General features: G+C 41.5%; 1 protein-coding gene across 2 annotated transcripts; it reads left to right on the top strand.

Moving 5' to 3' along the window:
* Nucleotides 1-2734: 2734 nt before the first annotated feature.
* Nucleotides 2735-23235, top strand: LOC722278 (immunoglobulin heavy variable 4-59). Of its 2 annotated transcripts, none has more exons than XM_028851999.2 (2): nt 2735-2863; nt 2947-3569. In XM_028851999.2, the coding sequence occupies exons 1-2, from the start codon at nt 2797-2799 to the stop codon at nt 3552-3554; spliced, it is 675 nt and encodes a 224-aa protein (XP_028707832.2). In that variant the 5' UTR covers nt 2735-2796; the 3' UTR covers nt 3555-3569. The 2 variants fall into 2 exon arrangements, with proteins under 2 accessions (XP_028707832.2, XP_077798287.1); XM_077942161.1 differs by lacking the exon at nt 2947-3569 and adding an exon at nt 22588-23235 and having other exon boundaries at nt 2762-2863.
* Nucleotides 23236-23516: the final 281 nt, after the last annotated feature.

Here is a 23516-nt window from a genome sequence, read left to right as displayed (position 1 = left end):
TACTGTACGAGAGACACAGTGTGGACACCCACATCCTGAGAGACTCAGAAGCCCTGAGGGAAGAGGTAGCTGTGCTGGGCTGAGTCAGTGGTGCAGCAGTTTCTTTATCTTCCATATGATCTCATTTTGCATCAACTTCCACTGTTATATTAGCCGTGAATGTGGGATAGACGGGGGCTCCTAAGAGATCCCTAACTTGCCCGTTTTGATGAGTTTTCCAGAAGACGTGAGAAGCCACTTTGTTTGCAAAGCATCCCAGGCCATGCCCTGCTCCACACACGAGTGCCCATTCCCTGGTCTTTGGTTAACTGTAAAACGCTCATCAGTGCACCTGGGCTAATTTTACATCAGGTAGAGGAATGCGTTCTAAAGGAAAGCTAAAGTTGTAATAGCAACTCCTGCTCAATAACATTCAGCCTCTTTTTTTTTTTTTTTTTTTTTTTTTTGTGTGTGTGTGACCCAACAACTAATTACGTTAGATCAAGGTTCTCAACGGGAGTTTCTAATAAGTATAAGGGATGTACGGAAGTTCCCTAATTAAAATAATACAATTGTGAACACAACCTCAGTATTCAACCATGTCTCCATCCTTCACACCCTTCACCACAAAGGAATTTTTATCTCTCCTGGAAGCTGGGTTCATTTTGAAATTAGTGATTGTTTTTCATTTTAATATCTCAAGATTATCGTATGTGACTATTTTATCAGAAAGTGAGTTATGCGAACTTGAACTAAACAACTGAAAACAAATTCACAACTAATTAAACAAGATGACAGAAGGTGATTGGCTCCAGGCTTTGATAATTCAGCAGTATATGTACCCAGACTTTAAATTTACACATCTTCCTGTTATCTTCATGGCACAATCAACTCCCATTATGAAAGAAATGGTGACTGCATTCCTAAGGGTCACACACAGTTACAAAAATAGACTGGGTAAGCTGAGGAGTTGATGGTTTAAATTCCCATTTGGAGAAGTTGAATCAACTACTTCTCTGAATGGCTCACAATGACTCCAGCTCACTCACAGAGCTCAGACAGAAACCTCCCTTCAGGGTGGGAGCTGGGCTGCAGAGGGCACTCTGTACCCATAAAGGTGAAAATGAGCTGTGAGATGGAACTTCCCCGTCACCTCAACATGGAATTTATTGTTTCATTTCATTAGCACTCTTTACATAACGATTCATTTGTTTTGGTCTGTTCGTTACTTCTATTTTTCAGAGGAATCTCACTTGAATCTTTACTCTTTTGCATTTTGTCTCCAGGACAAGGTTGGGAAGTGTTACCTCAGCATCATAACATGATCTAGTGACCTGACACATTTGTGGCAAAGAATCCCTACCAATTCAGAAGCTCTTTGGTTTTCTTTCCATGAAATAGAATTATTTCTTCTGTTCTGTGTATGAGGGTATCCTAGCAATCCTGTACACACCCACATAGATGTCTACAAGCCTATGAATTATTCTCTGTAAATAAAAATTTATCTCAATTTCGTTCAATGTTCATAATTCTCTTAATGGTGAGGAAGGTCTTTCTGGATCTGTTTAAACAAAATGTCCTGAGACCACCTGGTAGGTAAGGAGTTCACCTGGCTCTGGATGTTGGGTCTGTCTCTTTCCCTCTGTTGTCCCACAGGTCAGCTCACTTGTTCAGTCCTAACAAGAGAGCCCAGGTTTGTCCTGATGTTAAAACACACCCAACTTCTGATGACTCTCCTGTTACCCACATCCATGGAGATAGATTATTTATTATATAATTCACCAAACTAATGTCAAATGCCCAAGTTGCAATACCGCAAACTCTAAGGTATGTTCATGCAATTCAATGAAGGAGAAAGTCTTTCAGACACAGGTGTACCTGACATGATAAATATGTGGGTAAGGACTCTGGGCTTGAGTGTCATTGTCCAGCCATGTTTCAGAAGCGTGACCTGTCAGGGAAGAACCAGAGTTCCTTGTGCTGTCAGAGGGGAGGGCTCACAGATGTCCTCTCTTGTTCCCAGGAAAGGCAATTGCACTAATCTTGATGATGAGACTATGCTCCTGTGCTGACCTATTATAGTTTTTGACTGAAATTTCCACTATGATCCCCAATCTACATCTATGCACACATAAGTGTATAAAGGTCGGGCCACATTCTCAGCATCACACATTGAGACAGTTGGAGATATGTCCCACTACCTTCTCCTGAGATTGCAGACAGAATTCCAAATTTCAAACGGTCACAAAAGGGAAGATCTCAGATTTTTTTTTTTTTTTTATGACGCACTCTCTGGGACACACATATTCCCTCTAACCATGATGGATATTCGGAATTACAATAAATTACAATTACATGGATGTAGGTTTGTATAAATTCACTGTGACTAACATATTTAGCTGCAGCTCTAATGTTTTTGAATGGAGACTTGACAATTTAGATAACCTGAATGTTTGGTTGGTTACATATAAATCTTCACGGGTAGAACAGTATTGAACCTGTTCCAAAATCTGTCTTGATTCATGATCACACTCATCTCCCAGACCAGCTCCTTGAGCACAGCTCCCTACCTGGAAGAAGAGGACTCTGGGCTTGGTGAGGGGAGGCCCCAGGAACAGACCTGAGTTCTCAGAGGGCACAGCCAGCATCCTCCTCTCAGGGTGAGCCCCAAAGACTGGGGCCTCCCTCAACCCTTTTCACCTCTCCATACAAAAGCACCACCCACATGCAAATCCTCACTTAGGCACCCGCAGGAAACCACCACACATTTCCTTAAATTCAGGGTCCAGCTCACATGGGAAATGTTCTCTGAGAGTCATGGACCTCCTGTGCAAGAACATGAAGCACCTGTGGTTCTTCCTCCTCCTGGTGGCAGCTCCCAGATGTGAGTGTCTCGGGGATGCAGATATAACGATATGGGAGGCTGTCTGTGATCCCAGGGCTCACTGTGGGTCTCTCTGTTCACAGGGGTCCTGTCCCAGGTGCAGCTGCAGGAGTCGGGCCCAGGACTGGTGAAGCCTTCAGAGACCCTGTCCCTCACCTGCGCTGTCTCTGGAGGCTCTATCAGCAGTGGTTATGACTGGAGCTGGATCCGCCAGCCCCCAGGGAAGGGGCTGGAGTGGATTGGGTATATCTATGGTAGTAGTGGGAGCACCAACTACAACCCGTCCCTCAAGAATCGAGTCACCATTTCAAAAGACGCGTCCAAGAACCAGTTCTCCCTGAAGCTGAGCTCTGTGACCGCCGCGGACACGGCCGTGTATTACTGTGCGAGAGACACAGTGAGGGGAGGTGAGTGTGAGCCCAGACACAAACCTCCCTGCAGGGAGGCGGAGGGGGCGGGCGCAGGTGCCGCTCAGGACCAGCAGGGGGCGCGCGGGGCCCACAGAGCAGGAGGCCGGGTCAGGAGCAGGTGCAGGGAGGGCGGGGCTTCCTCATCTGCTCAGTGCTCTCCCTCCTCACCAGCACCTCAGCTGTCTCCAGGGCTCCTCCTTCTTTATTATCTGTGGTTCTGCTTCCTCACATTCTTCTGCCAGAAAAGAAAGGAGGAAGGCACATTTTCCTCTTACAATTGAGGTTTCACCGATTACTAAGAACTTTCCTACAAGTTCCTGCATGGCCCATTATTCCTTAGTGATTAAAAGATGTATATATTCTGGCCGGGCGCGGTGGCTCACGCCTGTAATCCTGGCACTTTGGGAGGCCGAGGCAGGAGGATCACGAGGTCAGGAGCTCAAGACCATCCTGGCTAACACGGTGAAACCCCGTCTCTACTAAAAATACAAAACATTAGCCGGGCCTGGTGGCAGGCGCTGTAGTCCCAGCTACTTGGGAGGCTGAGGCAGGAGAAGGGCGTGAACCCGGGAGGCGGAGCTTGCAGTGAGCGGAGATCGCGCCACTGCCCTCCAGCCTGGGCGACAGAGTGACACTACGTCTCAAAAAAAAAAATAAAAAATTAATATACATATATATATATATTCTAATGCTTCTCACCATCTGTTGATTTGTGTCATCAATTGAATTGTGCCCTCTTTGAAAGTCATTTGCTGAAACATTAAATTCAATGGATCTATATTGGAATTTTAATGATACAATTAAGGTTAAATGTGGTCAGAAGTGTGAGACCTAATGCAATAGACGTGCTGTCTTTATAAGAAGAGGAAGAAACACCAGAGACCTCTCACTTTTCACGTGCACGCAGAGAAGAGCTATGTGGAGACGCAGCATATTAGAAGGTGGCCCAGTGCATGCCAGGAAGAAGCCACACCAAGAACCAACCCTGCCAGCACCTTGATCTTCAACATTCAGACTTCAGAATTGTAAGAAAATCAATATTTGTTGTTTAAGCCACCCACTCTGTGTTGTCTTCTTAGGAAGACCCAGACAGACTAATACCACATAACTCATAACACTGTTAGCGCTGTCCCCTGGATGGAGAATCAGCCCCTGGGCACATCTCTCAGATTTCTACATAAAGTAGACAAAAAATAGTAGCTGTGATATAAAAACTTGTCATGTCCCTGTTGACCAATTTCTGGGCAAAGTGTTTTAATGAAGCCCCTGGGGCTTTGTGACAAAAGTTGTCTTTTATCTTTTCTTATGACCTAACTAACGGACAATGGGTACCAGCTTGATGGAGACTGACCACTGACCATCTTCTGCTGTCTCCTTAGTATGCCACAGAAAACCACACCAACATCACTCTATGTCTATAACTTTCTAAATTTGCACTGAATCTATTGCTAAATGAGGAGTTACATGAGGTCTGAGTTTTGTTCCCTTCTTCCCAGTCTTCCTCAATTACCAAGGGCAGAAGAGGCTTTCAATGAAATTTGGCTGTCAATGCCCCCAACACATCACTTTTTTAGGTCCAGGAACTTTATTTGGGGGGATAGTGAAATACACTTTTAAATGGAAAGCCCTAAAGCACATACAACAGCTGAAGGAATGGCCACTGTGCACCTGAAGGCTGATGAGGCAGATGGTAGGGTACCTTCCTCCAAGATGGTCCGGGGTGTGTGATGGTTGGATGCCTCATGCATATGGAATTAAGGACTGGACTGAAGTAGAAACAAGGGCCATATCCCATAGGAAAACAAGAAAAAACAAGGAAAACAAGATGCCATCTGGGCATCCCTGAGGACAGTTAATTAAATTTGTTGGGTTAAAGATGAAATTTTTTTCCAAAATTTTTAGTGTTCTTAGCTAAATATGAATCTTTTCAACAAACTGAGAATTAAAAGGAGAATGGAGTTAGAAGTTGAGAGAAAAAAGTCATGAGAGACCAGAAAGAAAATTCCCACAAAACTGTCACACGGCAGAGGCCAGAATGGAGCTGACGCAGCTATGTCATTATTCTGCAGACTTAGTTGAGACTCTTCATCACAGGCCCAGCGGTGAAGAACTCCTTTAGTTTTTGCTTCTCTGGGGGAGGTCTTATCTATCCTTTATTTTATGAAAAGATTTACATGGTAAAGTTTCTTGGTTGGCAGAGTTTTGTTTGTTTTTCATTCTTTTCCCCCAGCAATTTGAATACAGTCATGGGCCACCTGACAATGTTTCAATCAACTATTAATAGACCACATATATGTTTGTGGCCACATAACATTGTAATACCGTATTTTCACTAAGGATGTTCCATATTTAGATGTGTTTAGATAGAGAGATACTTACCACGGCCTTTCCGTTCCCTGCAGTGTTTGGTGCAGTAACATGCTGTACAGGTTAGTTGTCTGGAAACATTGTGCTATTCCACATAGTCTATGTGTAGTAGGATATTCCTTGCAGGTTTGTGTAAGTTCTCCCTGTGATACTTGCACAATGATGACATTGACTAGAAATACATTTCTCAGATATAATCTCTGTCACTAAACCATACATCATCGAATGCAATTCCTCTCCATTCTGACCTGAAAATCTTCTGCTGAGAAAATGCCAAATCTGCTTTTTCTTTGTGTTTTCAAAAACCTTTCCTTTGGCGATGTGGTTTCAAACTATCTCTGATTTTTCTCATTTGGTTTACCTTATTTAAAATGTATAGAGCTTCATAGATGTAGATGAATATTGGCTTCTCCAGATTTAGAAAGTTTCCATGCTATTACTTCTTTAAAAATCCTTTCTGCCTCTCTCACCCTGCCTCTCTCTCTGTCTCTCTAGGTCTCTCTCTCACCCTCTTCCTTCACTACCCCTTTTGTCTTATCTTTGCATAACTCCTCAATGCATAATTTCATTTTCACTGTACTTCCTGACTCATAAGTCTTTAACTCTTTATTTCTTTCATTTAAATTTTTCTTCTCTGTCTACTGTTTCAAATGATCTTTCTTTGAGTTTACTGTTTCTTCTATTGCTTGATCTAGTCTGGTCCAAAATCCTCTGTTAAAAATTTTGTCTGACTTATTGTATTCTTCAGCATCAATATTTTTGTTTAGTCATCTTTTAAATGTTGTATCTCTATTAAAATTCTCGCATTGTTCTTGCACGATGCCACTAGCTCATTGAATATGTTTCCAACATTTACTTTAAATTTTCTTTCAGGTAATCCATATGCTTCCTTTTCATTGATGTCAGTTTCTGGATCTTTATGTTGTTCTTCTGTTTGGACCATGTTCCCCTCCTCCTTCATTTTCCTTCACTGTCTTTGTTGCTACCTGTTCATTATAACAAAAGCCACCATACGCTCTTCAAAGACGAGGCTTATAAAGATCATCCTCACCAATCAGTCCAGGCAGTAATTTGCATCTCGCAAAACTTCATAGTATTCAAACCTCTGTCTCTGTTCTTAATGGTCCCCAGGTTTTAGAGGATGATAGATTCTTCCAGTAGTCATAGATACGGGAGGTAGAAACTATTTACTCAAGCAGCTGCTAGAAAATTTGGACCACTGGACAAAGTTTTATTATTGATGTATGATTCATCAAAATAATGTTAGTTCAAGCTTCTCTCAACCAGTCATTAAACATTGAAATTTTATCATTTCTTATTTGAATCTGGGGTTTATTCTTTGAGTATTTAGGTAAAATTACAAACTAGTTTAAATCTGCCTATTTGGCAAACTGATCTGTTGCTGAATTTCCATTTTCTGTGTTCTCTCTGTGCATTTAAATCTAAATCTGTATTAGACATGCATCTAGAATGTGGAAAAGTATCTTAAAGTTCTTTAATTTAATGGAGTTTCCAGAAGATGTGAAAATCTCCTTTGTTTATCAAACAACTGACTATTGGTCAATAGTTTTCTCTTTAATTTTTCTCTCTCCTCTCATATTATCTATAATAAGCAAGGAGAAATGAAGACACACCATCGACAGGTTGCTTAGACATCCCACCACCTAAAATTCTAACTGTCACTTACTAATTATAACTTCATCCAAAGTAACATAACTAAGATATAAATTCTATAACAAGGTAAACATAGTTTCCAGTTCTAATACCACGATTGTGACAGAAACAAAACAGGTGTGCTCTCTGCGAGGTGGTCATCTGAGGTCTGAGACGAGGGGTCACACAGGTGTTTTTATGATATTTAAGGGATTGGGCAACAACAGTGGTAACAATTCTGATCATCACTGGCTCTTACCGGAAAGTTTACAAGTAAAGTTACTGCTGTTATTTGATTTTAACACCTAGTTAGAATGAAGCTCAGAGGAAGAGGTCACATCCTAGGTCACACAGTGAGGAGGAATGGAGCTGTGCTCTGCTCTCCACACTACGCACAAGATCCCAGGCACGAGCCCAGGTTCCACCGACACATGGCATCTGGAGGGCAGTTCTCAGGGGATGGTCTTAGCACACCTGCTTCCTGGGGCAGGGCGTTTCCTTCTCTGAGTTGTGCACTTGCTCCTTCTGCCAGCTCTGAAGTGACCACTTGCATTGCCATGAATTATTCATATTCTCTAGCTTATTATGGCAAAAAGCATATTTATTAAATTTTAAATTCATTCTCTCTGAAGCACACTGCTTTAGCAGAAAGGAATAAATCACATTCCTTCACCTCCCCCACAGCCCAAGATTCCTGAAGACAGACCGATGTGATGTACTCATAGGTGGATCTCTGCTTCACCTATGAGGAGGTGGCCTTGGTCTTCAAGTTTCAGCAATTCTGGGGAGTCAAGGTCACCTCCGTCTCCTCCTCCCTGCTCTGCAGCTCACCTGAAACAGTTTTCTCATTGGAATATCATCCGTTTAAGGAATACAAGTCGCTGCTTTAGGATTTGGGGCCTGAGTGAACCTACTGGATCCAGCCCAGGACTGGAGATACTTTCCAGAACACAACTTCACCTGAGACATGTCCAGTCACACTGTTTTACTTGCACAATTTCAGCTTCCTCAGAAGAAAATTAAAATTGCTGAGACTTTTTCGTAAACATTTTGCCATGTCCTTTTTCTGTTTCCTTGCCTGTTCATGTACGTCAGACCAGGTACCACTTATATGTAATGAGATCAGAATTCTGCTTCCAGTAACACATCTGAGGTGACACTTGATTGTACTTTTGGTTTAGGCTCCAAAATGTAGATTATAAAATTCATCAACCTCATTTTTATGTCCAAAATATCTGCGTAATCTGAATATCAACACTTTTTGGAATCTCTTAAATAACGGAAGTGGCAAGAAATCTTACCCACTCCAAAAACTGGATAGACGGACATGCCTAAAATGGCAGTTGACACTTGCTTAACTGGAACAGAGGTTGCAGAAGCCGCAAGATATGAAGGCACTACATGACAAGCACTATAGACATCTAAAAGACAGATATGAAGGCGGTAAATGCAATAGTTCCAGAGGGTCTTTCACTTGTAAAGTTTCTCTACTTTCTCTCCAGAAACCTCAGGATTCTAAAAAATAAAATCCAAATGCATTTCCTATGGATCAGAATTGCAGATGATTAATTACTGAGAAACATACCAGGAGCCTGCTTCAGGAGCTTCTACAGGGAAGGACTTTTCCAGAACCTTATCTTATGTGAACGAAGACAAATCTTCCCTTCCAGATTTTCCTTCCATCCTTCCATTATTATACAAATGAGCAAAGTTAGCCAATAGGGGTAAGAATTAAGTAAATAGTCCAGGGACGCTGAAACCACAAAAGGGATTAACTGCCAAAAATGAGCTTTTCCCCCTGGTGACGCCTGGTCAAGGTCACAGCCCAGAAGAGGATGCCGATCGCGTCTCTAGGTTTCCGTGGTCAGAACAGGCAGTGCTTCCCCGCACTGCACAATCCATTCTAACCAGGATGATGGCTCCGGATTAAAGATGCAAGTGTGGCAATGCACAGACTCTATCTGAGGAGAACATAGGGAAACTAATGGAAAATGGCAGAGACTGAGACAAGACAATAGAGGAATCCGAAGCCTCTGATATCACCATTTTTAAGACCAAGGTCTTGAAAACTCCCTGACTGACCTCAGCTTCTATAATCATGATGCTTTGCTGGATTCCTAGCTGAGAAAATGAAAAGAACAACCTGTATGCACTTCCCAAGTCTCCCATGTATCCTGTTTGCTTTAGATCTCTAGGGGAAAAAGTCAGATACATGGGCCTAGTGTCAGTGTAGGTGGCACTTCCTATAAGCTACAACATAGGAAGAAGGGAAAATGTGTGTTATTGGAATAGTGGATATGGAGTGGTGTGTCATCTGAATGTATCTGGACCTGCTGGTATTCTCAGGTGCAACATTTAACTGCAGGAGCCCATTGAAGAAACACGTCACTCCCCAAACTCCTGTGAGTTTCTGTATTCATTTTGGATCCACTAATGAAGTGAATCCAGAGCTTCAGAGAAGGAGCTTCCTCCTTCATCATATAATCTTTGCTTTGGTTCCCCCTGCAGGGTTCAACAGGTTTAGTAAGGCTAATCACTTGTTTCAAGAAATGGTGTCAGCAGCATATGGTGTCACTGAAAGAGTATTCTAAACCAGAACAAAGCCATTTCATGTTGGGCTATGAAGCTGGGTGTAAACGTTTTGTGAGCCCCAACTGGAACCTCCTTGCAAGGCAAGAGCTGGGCTGGAGAGTCACTCAGGAGCCACACAACACAGGTTCCAGCCCTGGAGCAGGTGCACAGGAGGCTGCTGAGAAGGTTTCCTTTGATGGACTGAGTCTTCCTTTGTCAGAAAAAAACCTAAAATACAAGTTCAACAAGTTGCTGATATCTGAACCATTCATACAATTTAAGGCAATGAGAACTATTTTTAAAGTGGGCTTCTGGGATTATTAATATCTTAATAGTGAGAATATGAAGAATACGGATGGTTTTACTAATTCAATGGATACAGACTTGTGGTAGCCACTATATTTCTATGAATAAGAAATTCAGATTTCAGTGTTAAGTAATGTTGCCTACATTGTGTGAGTGACAGGGCAGTGGTGGATCTTGGAGTGTGGCGGCGGCACTTACCAAGCGAGTCAGAAATCAATATGTAAAAATGAGGATCTATGGATATGAACTGAAAGTATGTAAATACTTCATAAAATACTAACAAATGGAGTTCAAAATTAACCCAAAATTATTAAAAACACAAATTCCTTGACAATTATATTGGGAGCAGTGAGTTCATAAAGAACTCCAAACTACTGTTTCAACTTCTGATTCCTATTGTTCCTGAGATGAGAAAATCAGCTCTAATTACACATCACAGGGCAAATCTCTAAACCAAGAGTGCTTCTATTGAAGATGCTGGGGAATCAGATGCAGGGCAGGTGCTAGAGACACTGGATCAGGAGTACCCAGCGGATCTCAGAGGGACCTGCTGGACACTCATATAGGAGATCAGCAGTCACTATCTCAGATCACCAGTGAGCTGAGCCGGTGCTCGACAGGTCCAGAATAGTGCCAAGGCCTCTTCTCAGTGTCATGGAGAGGGATGGTTCCAGAAGTCTTCCAGGCGGTCTCTACGCTTATAAAATGAAAGTTCACGATGAGGAGGGTGCTCTGAGGGGGCTTATTCTTCAGTGAAAGGACCTCTGTCCACAAACATTCATAAATGGAGCAGGACATGCATTTCATCAAACAGGATTAGGGCTCAGACCATCTGCATCTCACTCTCATAAGGCCAATGTGTCATTTACCTTCCCTTTCTTCTCATGGATCAGGCTGTGAGCTACGAAATGTTCTGCCTCATGAATATGCAAATACGCTGAGATCCACTGAACTAAATAACCTGACATCCACTGGATGTCTGTGCCCTGAGAGCATCATCCAACAACCAATCCCTCCTCTAGAGAATCCCCTGAGAGCTCAGCTTCTCACCATGGACTGGGCCGGGAGGATCGTTTTTTTGGTGGCAGCAACTACAGGTAAAGGAACAGCTATTCCCTGGGATGACAGAGGTACTCTTTTCAGTCAAAAAGAATTTTATCCACTCTTCTGTGTTCTCTCCACAGATGCCCACTCCCAGGTGCAGCTGGTGCAGTCTGAGGCTGAGGTGAGGAAGCCTGGGCCTCAGTGAAGGTCTCCTGTAATTTTTCTGGGTTCATGATCACAAGCTACAGCATACACTGGGCACGACAGGCCCCTGGACAAGGGCTTAAGTGGATGGGATGGAACAACCCTAGCAATGGTAACAGAGTCTACACGCAGAAGTTTAAGGACAGACTCACTGTGACCAGGGGCACGTCCAAGAGCGTAGCCTACACAGAGCTGAGCAGCCTGAGATCTGAGGACATGGCCGTGTATTACTCTGCACGACACACAGTGTGAAAACCCACAGACTGAGAGAGTCTGAGGGCCTGAGGGAGGGGGCAGTTGTGCTGGGCATGAGAAGATGACAGGGATTATTTGATTGCAGACTTTCTTAGAAAGTGAGGTTAAGTCATTGAAGAAAAGGAACCAGAGAAATGTGTATGCACTCTAATTATTTGAGAAATTTTCCGTACAATATTTACTCTGTAAGCGAAATTCAAGGAGTAGAAAACAGTCAAATTAATAGAACTGATATAGGAATTGCTCTGAAGTTACTAGTGTGAGCATGAGTTTTGAATCCGTGTTGTAAATATTTTGGAACTCAGCTGTGTTTTTATCTCTCTGTTTACCTCCGTTTACCTCCATTATATGAAATATCAAAATGTTTTAATGTTTTCCATAGTGTGCAGTTATGATTTGGCGCTCATGCCAGCAATGCATGATAGATCTCGGTTCTTCCTCATTCTTATTGCCATTTGGCACTATGAATATTGTGTATTTTAACCATTCTACTAGATTATTAGTGGTATCCCATTGTTGTTTAAATGCACATCTCTATTTAAAATTTTATATTTAATTATTTTTATATAATTATGATGAAGTGTCTATTTTGATATTCCGCTCATTTTTAATTTAACTTTTTTCTTTTGATCCATTGTATGCTTCCTTACATACCCAATATAAAATTCATTTACCAAGTTAACATAAAGCCATTTAACAAATATGTGATTTGGAAGTGTATTCTTCAAGCCTGTAGTTGTATTTTCACTGCTTTATCAGTGTCTGTGGCAGAAAAATGTTCATATACACACATATATATATGTCTATACACATTTATGTGTGTGTGTGCATGTGTGTACAAACTTGGATAAAATAATTTTAATTTTCCACAGATTATACTTCTGGTATTATTCTAAAACTACTTAGAAAATTAACTCTAACAGAAAAACTTGTGTCTCTAATCTCTGGCCACAATCACAGCATATTTCTTTAAATTTCACCTACTTTATGGGAGGATTATTAACTTAGGATGTTTGAAATTCTCCTACATGAAAAATGTCTTTTTTTCAACTTTTTGAAAGTTTAATTATCTGTTCATATCAGTGTTGGTTCATTAACATTTATTTTTCACTATGGAGAAAATTTGATGTTACATTATTCATTTTATTGCTCAAATCACCACAGCTTTTTTAGGTCCTGTGAGCTCATTTAGTTTGGATTCTGTTTCCTCACAGCACACCCCATCCTTTTGTTTTTGAACATGTTCCTTTGTCCTGGTCTTACAAGAAATTCCAAGTTCATTTTCTTTACTATCTTCTCTATACATAGAATCAGTTATTTCTCCAAGGATTTCTGGTTCCTCATATTACAGAATTATATTAAAGTACAAAATTGTGATATTGAGTGTGTGTTGTTAAGGTGGTGTCAGTGTTTCCAGGATTTCTAAGCTAACAGCCCTGGAAAATGTGCATGTGTATATTAACCCATGTGTACATGCACATCTGAACTATTTCTGTGCCTTATCTTCTGTACCTTTATTACATCAAACTTTAGAAAACACTGGATTCTACAATCTACTATGATGCCGCATGGATGTTTCTAGCCTTCCTTCCTTTCCCGTGTGTAACCACCAACTGCAAAGTGAGGAACTCCCTCCCACCATATGCCATTCATTTAATTAGTTGTAAAAGTTCAGGATATCTGCACAGTGGTATTAGAATTGTTAACTTGTACCCCTGTTTGAAGCATGTTTATCAACTAGAATGCAGTGTTTAAGTGTAGTTTCTTTATACTTTGATTTACAAAGCACCTTAATTTCCAAAATTATCTGGGTGAGAAATTTTATGTGCCACTTTCTTCAGTGAGGTTATTTCAAATCTGCTGTGCACTTTTTATTTGACATTTTGTAAAAGACAAAACTGTAGATCATATAAATACATGAAGGTTTTCTAGAAATTTAGAGAGAGGGTATGCATTATGAGAAACAGGCACTTTTTACAAAAAGTGAAACTTTTTTATGATCTGCAGTAGTGAACACATGACACAGTTTGTTAAGTCTCACAATTTTATGATGTAAAGTGTGAATCGAAATATATACAACTTACAGAATTATTTAGCACATCATGAACCGGAGGGTAAAATGCAGAGAGTATAAAAGCAAAATATCTAATAACTTTACACAGTGTGGGGAGGGAATTGCATGAGATGCAGGCAACAAAGAATGAAGTAACTTTCTCCATTTGCGTATGTTTCCATTCACATGAGACTTTAATCAGGTTCATGTGCAGTCAAGTTTCCCTCCTGACAAGCAAATAATCCAGATGATTCGCATCTTCCCTTGGCCAAGAAAGATTTCCCTTAAACTTTAGCTCAGTTCAGGCACACACTGTCTCTGAATGGGCATTTACTAACAGTTAATATACACACCTGTCCCCACGTGGACCTTTCCCTTGGACAAACAGACGCATCCTCATGTGAACTCTTCCCTCAGAGAAGCACACCTTTCCTCATGTGAACTCTTCCCTCAGATAAGCAAACATGTCCCCACATTGAATTTTCCTCAGACAAGCACATATATGGGACACTGAAAAGTTGTGTGGTAAAATGAACTCAGGATAGAGGTAATTATGGACTCCAGCTCTGACAATTTGTAGAAATTGTCATTTTTTAAACTCTAACTGAAGATTTTTCTTTATTGTAGACAACAGGGGCTTACAGCTCTAATTACACAGCCTACAGGCAGGATTCCATTTCCTCTGGGTAAGGTTTATTTATTTATTTTTACTGTACTGTTGATAAACATTGACACTATAAAGACACCCTAACAGGGTCCACATATGAGAAACAGAGTAATGGGCAGATCAACCCTGAAAATCCAGTCCCAGGAATCCTTTGACCCTGCCCTCTCTGGAATCCAGAGACAGAGATAGGATGAGCCCTGCTGACTAGTGCACTGATGTCCCCAGGTAGTAAGACATGGAAATGAGGTCCCTCCCCTGCAAATGAAAAGCAGCTCATCCCCTGTTCCTGCAGGCCCTGGTGACGAGCCACCCCACATCTGTACTCTTCCTCAGTGTACACACAATGGGGTCTGTGCTGTTCTGGGCTTCTCTTGTCATCACTCTCAATATTCATATTCCCCATGGATCAGGCTCAGCTGTTGCCTCTGTGTGTGCAGAAGTCCCCTGTGAAGTTAACTGGTGGAGTCACACAGAGAAATACTATAGACCAAGAATTCTCAGACCTTTCTGCAAAGCCTCTGGATTCACTTTCAATGAAAACAGCATAAGCTTGGTCCAGCAGTCTTCATGAGAGCAGTTGGTGTGGGTGATAACATAAGTAATTTAAGTGGAAGTCCCCAATGAGACTCCCCTTGAGTACAAAGAAGATTAACATTCCTCAGAGACGCTCTTATCAGAAAATCTCTTTTAACATGATTAACCTGAGAGCTCAGGAAAAGCCCCTGCATTACTGTGAGGGACACAGTGGAGGTATCACGCTACCTGACTTCAAACTATACTACAAAGCTACAGTAACCAAAACAGCTTGGTACTGGTACCAAAACAAATATATAGACCAATGGAACAGAACAGAGTCCTCAGAAATAATACCACACATCTACAACCATCTCATCTTTGACAAACCTGACAGAAACAAGAAATGGGGAAAGGATTCCCTATTTAAGAAATGGTGCTGGGAAAACTGGCAACCATAGGTAGAAAGCCAAAACGGGATGCCTTCGTTACTCCTTATACAAAAAATTCATTCAAGATGGATTAGAGACTTAAATGTTAGACCTAAAACCATAAAAACCCTAGAAGAAAACCTAGACAATACCACTCAGGACATAGGCATGGGCAAGGACTTCATGTCTAAAACACCAAAAGCAAAGGCAACAAAAGCCAAAATTGACAAATGGGATCTAATTAAACTAAAGAGCTTCTGCACAGCAAAAGAAACTACCATCAGAGTGAACAAGCAACCTACAGAATGGGAGAAAATTTTTGCAATCTACTCATCTGATAAAGGACTGATATCCAGAACCTACAAAGAACTCAAACAAATTTACAAGAAAAAAACAAACAAATCTATCAAAAAGTGGGCAAAGATTATGAACAGACACTTCTCAAAAGAAGATATTTATGCAGCCAAAGACACCTGAAAAAAGGCTCATCATCACTAGCCATCAGAGAAATGCAAATCAAAACCACAACGAGATACCATCTCACACCAGTTAGAATGACAATCATTAAAAAGTCAGGAAATAACAGGTGCTGGAGAGGAAGAGGAGAAATAGGAACACTTTTACACTGTTGGTGGGACTGTAAACTAGTTCAACCATTGTGGAAGACAGTGTGGCGATTCCTCAAGGATCTAGAACTAGAAATACCATTTGACCCAGCCATCCCATTACTGGGTATATACCCAAAGGATTATAAATCATGATCCTATAAAGACACATGCACACGTATGTTTATTTTGGCACTATTCACAATAGCAAAGAGTTGGAACCAACCCAAATGTCCATCAATGACAGGCAGGATTAAGAAAATGTGGTACATACACACTGTGGAATACTATGCAGCCATAAAACAGGATGAGTTCATGTCCTTTGTAGGGACATGGATGCAGCTGGAAACCATCATTCTCAGCAAACTATTGCAAGAACAGAAAATCATACACTGCATGTTCTCACTCATAGGTGGGAATTGAACAATGAGATCACTTGGACACAGGAAGGGGAATATCACACCAGGGCCTATTGTGGGGTGGGGGGAAGAAGGAGGGATAGCATTAGGAAATATACCTAATGTAAATGACGAGTTAATGGGTGCAGCACACCAACATGGCATATGTATACATATGTAACAAATCTGCACATTCTGCACATGTACCCTACAACATAATGTATATATATATATATATATATATAAAAGATGATTCACCTGAGAGCTCAGGAAAACTCCCTGTATTACTGTGAGGGACACAGTGAGGAAACATGTGCGTGAGATCAGACCCAAACCTCCCTGCAGGGAAACAGGAGGGGACAGCATGGTAGATGCTGCTCAGCATCACCCGGGGTTGCTCAGGAAACCAGGGAGCTCTTAGGACACCATGGGGTGCTCAGAACCACCAGGGGGCGCTCAGAACACCAGGGGACACTCAAAACCACCAGGGGACGCTCAGGACACCAGGGGGTGGTTAGAATCACCAGGGGGTGCTCAGGACACCAGGGGTCTCAGAACCACTAGGGAGCACTCAGGACACCAGGGGGAGCTCAGGACACTAGGGGGTCCTCAGAACAGCCAGGGGTCAGTCAGGACACCAGGGGGCGCTCGGGACAGCAGGGAGCACTCAAAACCACCAGGGGCACGCAGGACACCAGGGGGCGCTCCAAATCACCAGGGGGCACGCAAGACATCAGAAGACACTCAGAACCACCAGGGGGCTCTCAGCACAGCAGGAGGTGCTCAGGACATTAGGGGGCACTCAGGACACCTGGGGGCTCTCCAAACCACCAGGGAGGGCTCAGGTCACCAGGGGATTCTCAGGACCTCCAGGAGGTGCTCAGGATACCAGGGAGTGCTTGTGCACAAGAGCTACAGGGGGCGATCAGAAAACCAGGAGGCGCTCGGGACACCAGGGGACTCAACACCAGGGTGTGCTCAGGACAGCAGGGGGCTCTCAGGACACCAGGAGGGCTCAGGACACCAGGTGGGGCTCAGAACACCAGGGAACACTGAGGACACGATGGTTGGGGGGAGGTGTGGCCAGAGGCACTGACGACAACACTGCTCCCTTAGGAGGCAGCTCCACATCAGGTCCCTGGGTTGGGGCAGGGAGGAGGATGAGGGTTCCTTTTGGATCTGGACACTAACCTGTTGGGAGTTTTCCTGCTTCCTTTGTGGATTCAATCATTGGCAGATTGTTCTCAGGTATAAAACTCTGCTTTCTTGTATTATGTAATGTTTTTGGCTTTGGAGGCTGCCAGAATTACATAGTATTGTGAGAGGATTTATTCTTGGTGTATGCACAAGTGAGTGAAAGCTGCGATGTTAGGGGTGGCTTTGAAAGCTATGTTAGGGGTGGCTGAGGACAGTTTACAGGAAATGGTCATTACTATAGAAGGCTACTCATTTCTTTGCACATTTGCATAAACAATTGCAGTTAATGCACTAAAAACTGCATCCTTTCTTGTCCCTTTTTCTTAAATGTCTCCACTCTAAGGCCAATAATCTAATCAAGCTGGGTTTCAAAGACCACCAATCAAGTGAAGTCTGTTTAATGAAACACTTTGTAAAGAAAATATGCATATTTTATTAGTCAGCTTTAAAGTTTACATTGCTTTACAAATATTAATTTGGTAAATAGAATCTCATAATTATCTTCAGTAATTTAAAATCTCAAAGCCATGTCATATTAAGTAATCCGAGGTTTCTCACTGTGAATTAAGGTTTCTCAACATTAGAATAGTAAGAGAGTATAATGAAATTTTTGTGAAGTTTATAAAGAAAGATGAGGATATGTTTTTTGCTTTAAAATATTTTGTTTTCCAGTTTACAGGGCATTTCTACTGGTTTTAAATTAACAACCACTGTTTATGTCTTATCCCTTTTTAAAAACAACTGCTGAGTTTTTATTAATATTCCATAGCTGGAGTTTTGAAGTAAAAGCTCTAGTATCCTTGTATTAGTGTGAATGTGTGCTGGTATGTATGTGTTAATATGTAGGTATACATATGTTGTTATGCGTTGTGGCTACAAGGTACAAAATTGCCTTTAAATTAATTAACTATTTTTAAATAAAGGAGCCCTAAATACATTTTAAGTACCTGTGACATAAATTAATACTTAATAAATGAGCTGGCTTTAAAATCATTGTGAAAGCAAAATTAGAGATATTTTCAGAATTATCAGCTTACCTTATTGTTTATATTAACTGATCAAGTGATTTTCTATTTAAAATCACAGCTAGATATTATATGATGTGCAAATTTTTTATAAAGATTATAAAATTATAAAGCTAGTTAAAGCCAGAATGATTTTTGTTATTTGGCAAATAATATGTTTAATATTGTTGTTTTAATAAAAAACAGGTAGATAGTTATTAGAAAAACAATCATTTAATTAAACATAAGATTTTTACTTAGGTAAATACATGAAATTCATGGGTTATATCATGGTTAACAAGGAAAAGACTTTAAAGTGTGAGTATTATAGCTTTCGTAAATAATCTAGGTAAACTTCTTAAAAATAAACTAGGTAAATGTAATAAAGTAAACCTTTTGCATAAACTTGTTCTACAATTTAAAAATGTAAAGTTTAATTAAGTAATAAATATTGACTAAATGTTTAAGTCATTACTAATTGTTTTAAAAAATATATACTATGAAAACTTATTTTTTGAAAAAGTTTGTTCTTACAAAAAGAACTTCTTTAATTCAAAGATTTCTTATAAAACATCATAAACATAACCAGTAAATAAGAGATTTAAAGAAAGTTACAGAAATAGAGAAGTATTTCTGATAAGGAAAGTTAAAAAAATTTCCTTATCCATATGAGAAAGAATCTTGTATGATAACATTTATCCTGAAATAAAAATGACTGTATTTAAGGAAGAGTGATGTTTAGAATAAAACAATATGTTCAAGTATGCCACACACCATTTGTGGCATGCTTGAATTGTTCAAGTATGCCACAATGTTCCATTGTACAATGTATGTACAATGGAACAACGCCACAACAATACTCCTCGAGAAGAACAACTCCAAGACACATAATTGTCAGATTCACCAAAGTTGAAATGAAGGAAAAAATGTTAAGGGCAGCCGGAGAGAAAGGTCGGGTTACACATAAAGGGAAGCCCATCAGACTAACAGCAGATCTCTTGACAGAAACTCTCCAAGCCAGAAGAGAGTGGGGGCCAATATTCAACATTCTTAAAGAAAAGGATTTTCAACCCAGAATTTCATATCCAACCAAACTAAGTTTTATAAGTGAAGGAGAAATAAAATTCTTTACAGACAAGCAGATGCTTAGAGACTTTGTCACCATCAGGCCTGCCCTACAAGAGATCCTAAAGGAAGCACTAAATATGGAAAGGAACAACAGGTACCAGCCATTGCAAAAATATGTCAAAATGTAAAGTCAATTTCCGCTTTTATATTAGCCATGAATGTGGGATAGATGGGTACTCCTAAGAAATCCATAACTTGCCCATTTTGATGGGTTTTCCAGAAGATGTGAGAAGCCACTTTGTTTGCAAAGCATCCCAGAGCCATGCTCTGCTCCACACACATGAGTGCCCATTTCCTGGTCTTTGGTTAACTGTAAAAGGCTCATCAGTGCACCTGGGCTAATTTCACATCAGGTAGAAGAATGTGTTCTAAAGGAAAGCTAAAGTTGCAATAGCAAGTCCTGCTCAGTAAACTTCAGTTTCATTGTTTTTGTGTGACCCATCAGCTAATTACTTTACATCAAGGTTCTCAATGGGAGTTTCTAATAAGTATAAGGGATGTACAGAAGTTCCCTAATTAAAATAATACAATTGTAAACGCAACCTCAGTATTCAACCATGTCTCCCCCCTTCACACCCTTCACCACAATGGAATTTTCATCTCTTCTGAAAGTTGTGTTCATTTTGAAATTAGTGATTGTTTTTCCTTTTAATATCTCAAGATCATCGTATGTGACTATTTTATCAGAAAGTGAGTATGGGAACTTGAACTAAACAACTGGATACAAATTCACAACTAATTAAGCAAGATGACAGAATGTGATTGGCTCCGGGCTTTGATAATTCAGCAGTTTATGTATTCAGACTTTAAACTTACGCATCTTCCTGTTACCTTCATGATACAGTCAATTCCCATTATGAAAGAAATGGTGACTGCACTCCCAAGGGTTATGGACAGTTACAAAAATAGACTGCGTAAGGTGAGGAGTTGATTGTTTAAATTCCCGTTTGAAGAAGTAGAATCAACTATTTCTTGAATGGCTCACAATGACTCCAGCTCCCTCACAGAGCTCAGACAGAAACCTCACTAGATGGTAGGAGCTGGGCTGCAGGGAGCACTCGGTACTCATAAAAGTGAAAATGAGCTGTGAGATGGAACTTCCCTGTCACCTCAACATGGAATTTATTGTTTCATTTCATTAGCACTCTTTACATAATGGTTCATTTGTTTTGGTCTGTTCGTTACTTGTATTTTTCAACGGAATCTCACTTGAATCTTTACTCTTTTGCATTTTGTCTCCAGGACAATGTTGGGAAGTGTTACCTCCAGCATCATAACATGATCTAGTGACCTGACACGTTTGTGGCAAAGAATACCTACAAGTTCAGAAGCTCTTTGGTTTTCTTAACCATGAAATAGAATTATTTCTTCTTTTCTGTATATGAGGGTATCCTAGCAATCCTGTACACCCTCACATAGACGTCTACAAGCCTATGAATTATTCTCTGTAAATAAAAATTTATCTCAATTTCCCTCAGTGTTCATGATTCTCCTGAAGGTGAGGAACGTCTTTCTGGATCTGTTTAAACAAAATGTCCAGAGACCACCTGGTAGGTAAGGGGTTCACCTGGCTCTGAATGTTGGCTCTGTATCTTTTCCTCTGTTGTCCCACAGGTCAGCTCACTTGTTCAGTCCTAACAAGAGAGCCCAGGTTTGTCCTGATGTTGAAACACACCCAACTTCTCATGACTCTCCTGTTACCCACATCCATGGAGATAGATTATTTATTATATAATTCACCAAACTAATGTCAAATGCCCAAGTTGCAATACCGCAAACTCTAAGGTATGTTCATGCAATTCAATGAAGGAGAAAGACTTTCAGACGCAGGTGTACCTGACATGGTAAATATGTGGGTAAGGACTCTGGGCTTGAGTGTCATTGTCCAGCCATGTTTCAGAAGTGTGACCTGTCAGGGAAGAACCAGAGTTCCTTGTGCTCTCAGAGGGGAAGGCTCACAGATATCCTCTCTTGTTCCCAGGAAAGGCAATTGCACTAATCTTGATGATGAGACTATGCTCCTGTGCTGGCCTATTAAAGTTTTTGACTGAAATAGTCACTGTGATCCCCAATCACATCTATTCACACAGAAGTGTATAAAGGTCAGGCCACATTATCAGCATCACACATTGACACGGTTTGAGATATGTCCCACTACCTTCTCCTGAGATTGCAGACAAAATCCCAAACTTCAAACGTTCCCAAAAGGGAAGGTCTCAGATTTTTTTTTTTTTTAATGATGCACTCTCTGGGACAGATATATTCCCTCTAACCATGATGGATATTCTGAATTACAATAAACATTGCATGGATGTAGGTTTTTATAAATTCACTGTGACTAATATATTTAGCTGCTCCCCAAATATTTTGAATAGAGATTTGACAATTTAGATAACCTGGATGTTTGGTTGGTTTCATATAAATCTTCACGAGTAGAACAGCATTGAACCTATTCCAAAATCTGTCCTCGATCCATGATCACACTCATCTCCCAGACCAGCTCCTTGAGCACATCTCCCTACCTGGAAGAAGAGGACTCTGGGCTTGGTGAGGGGAGGCCCCAGGAAGAGGACTGAGTTCTCAGAGGACACAGCCAGCATCTTCCTCTCAGGGTGAGCCCCAAAGCCTGGACCTCCCTCAACCCTTTAAACCTCTCCATACAAAGGCACCACCCACATGCAAATCTCCACTTAGGCACCCGCAGGAAACCACCACACATTTCCTTAAATTCAGGGTCCAGCTCACATGGGAAATGCTCTCTGAGAGTTACGGACATCCTGTGCAAGAACATGAAGCACCTGTGGTTCTTCCTCCTCCTGGTGGCAGCTCCCAGATGTGAGTGTTTCGGGGATGCAGATATGACGATATGGGAGGCTGTCTCTGATCCCAAGGCTCACTGTGGGTCTCTCTGTTCACAGGGGTCCTGTCCCAGGTGAAGCTGCAGCAGTGGGGCGAAGGACTGGTGAAGCCTTCGGAGACCCTGTCCCTCACCTGCGCTGTCTATGGTGGCTCCATCAGCGATTACTACTACTGGAGCTGGATCCGCCAGCCCCCAGGGAAGGGACTGGAGTGGATTGGGTATATCTATGGTAATAGTGCGAGCACCAACTACAACCCCTCCCTCAAGAATCGAGTCACCATTTCAAAAGACACGTCCAAGAACCAGTTCTCCCTGAAGCTGAGCTCTGTGACCGCCGCGGACACGGCCGTGTATTACTGTGCGAGAGACACAGTGAGGGGAGGTGAGTGTGAGCCCAGACACAAACCTCCCTGCAGGGAGGCGGAGGGGGCGGGCGCAGGTGCCGCTCAGGACCAGCAGGGGGCGCGCGGGGCCCACAGAGCAGGAGGCCGGGTCAGGAGCAGGTGCAGGGAGGGCGGGGCTTCCTCATCTGCTCAGTGCTCTCCCTCCTCACCAGCACCTCCGCTGTCCCCAGGGCTCCTCTTTCTTTGATATCTGTGGTTCTGCTTCCTCACATTCTTCTGCCAGAAAAGAAAGGAGGAAGGCACATTTTCCTCTTACAATTGAGGTTTCACCGATTACTGGGAACTTTTCTACAAGTTCCTGCATGGCCCATTAGTCCTTAGTGATTAAAAATATATCTATTCTAATGCTTCTCACCATCTCTTGGTTTGTGTCATCAATCGAATTGTGCCCTCTTTGAAATTCATATGCTGAAACCTTAAATTCAATGGGTCTATATTGGAATTTTAATGATACAATTAAGGTTAAATGTGGTCAGAAGTGTGAGAACCTAATGCAATAGACGTGCTGTCTTTATAAGAAGAGGAAGAGACACCAGAGACCTCTCACTTTTCACGTGCACGCAGAGAAGAGGCCATGGGGACC

The sequence above is a fragment of the Macaca mulatta genome, chromosome 7, assembly GCF_049350105.2.
Source record: "Macaca mulatta isolate MMU2019108-1 chromosome 7, T2T-MMU8v2.0, whole genome shotgun sequence".
Classification (NCBI taxonomy): Eukaryota; Metazoa; Chordata; class Mammalia; order Primates; family Cercopithecidae; genus Macaca; species Macaca mulatta.
This window is presented reverse-complemented; position numbering and strand designations above follow the sequence as displayed.

Bases quoted from the DNA above. Each gene is read 5' to 3' on its own strand.
- LOC722278 (XM_028851999.2), top strand. From the start codon at position 2,797: ATGGACCTCCTGTGCAAGAACATGAAGCACCTGTGGTTCTTCCTCCTC. The intron at 2,864-2,946 runs GTGAGTGTCTCG...CTCTGTTCACAG, and splicing joins CCTGGTGGCAGCTCCCAGAT to GGGTCCTGTCCCAGGTGCAG.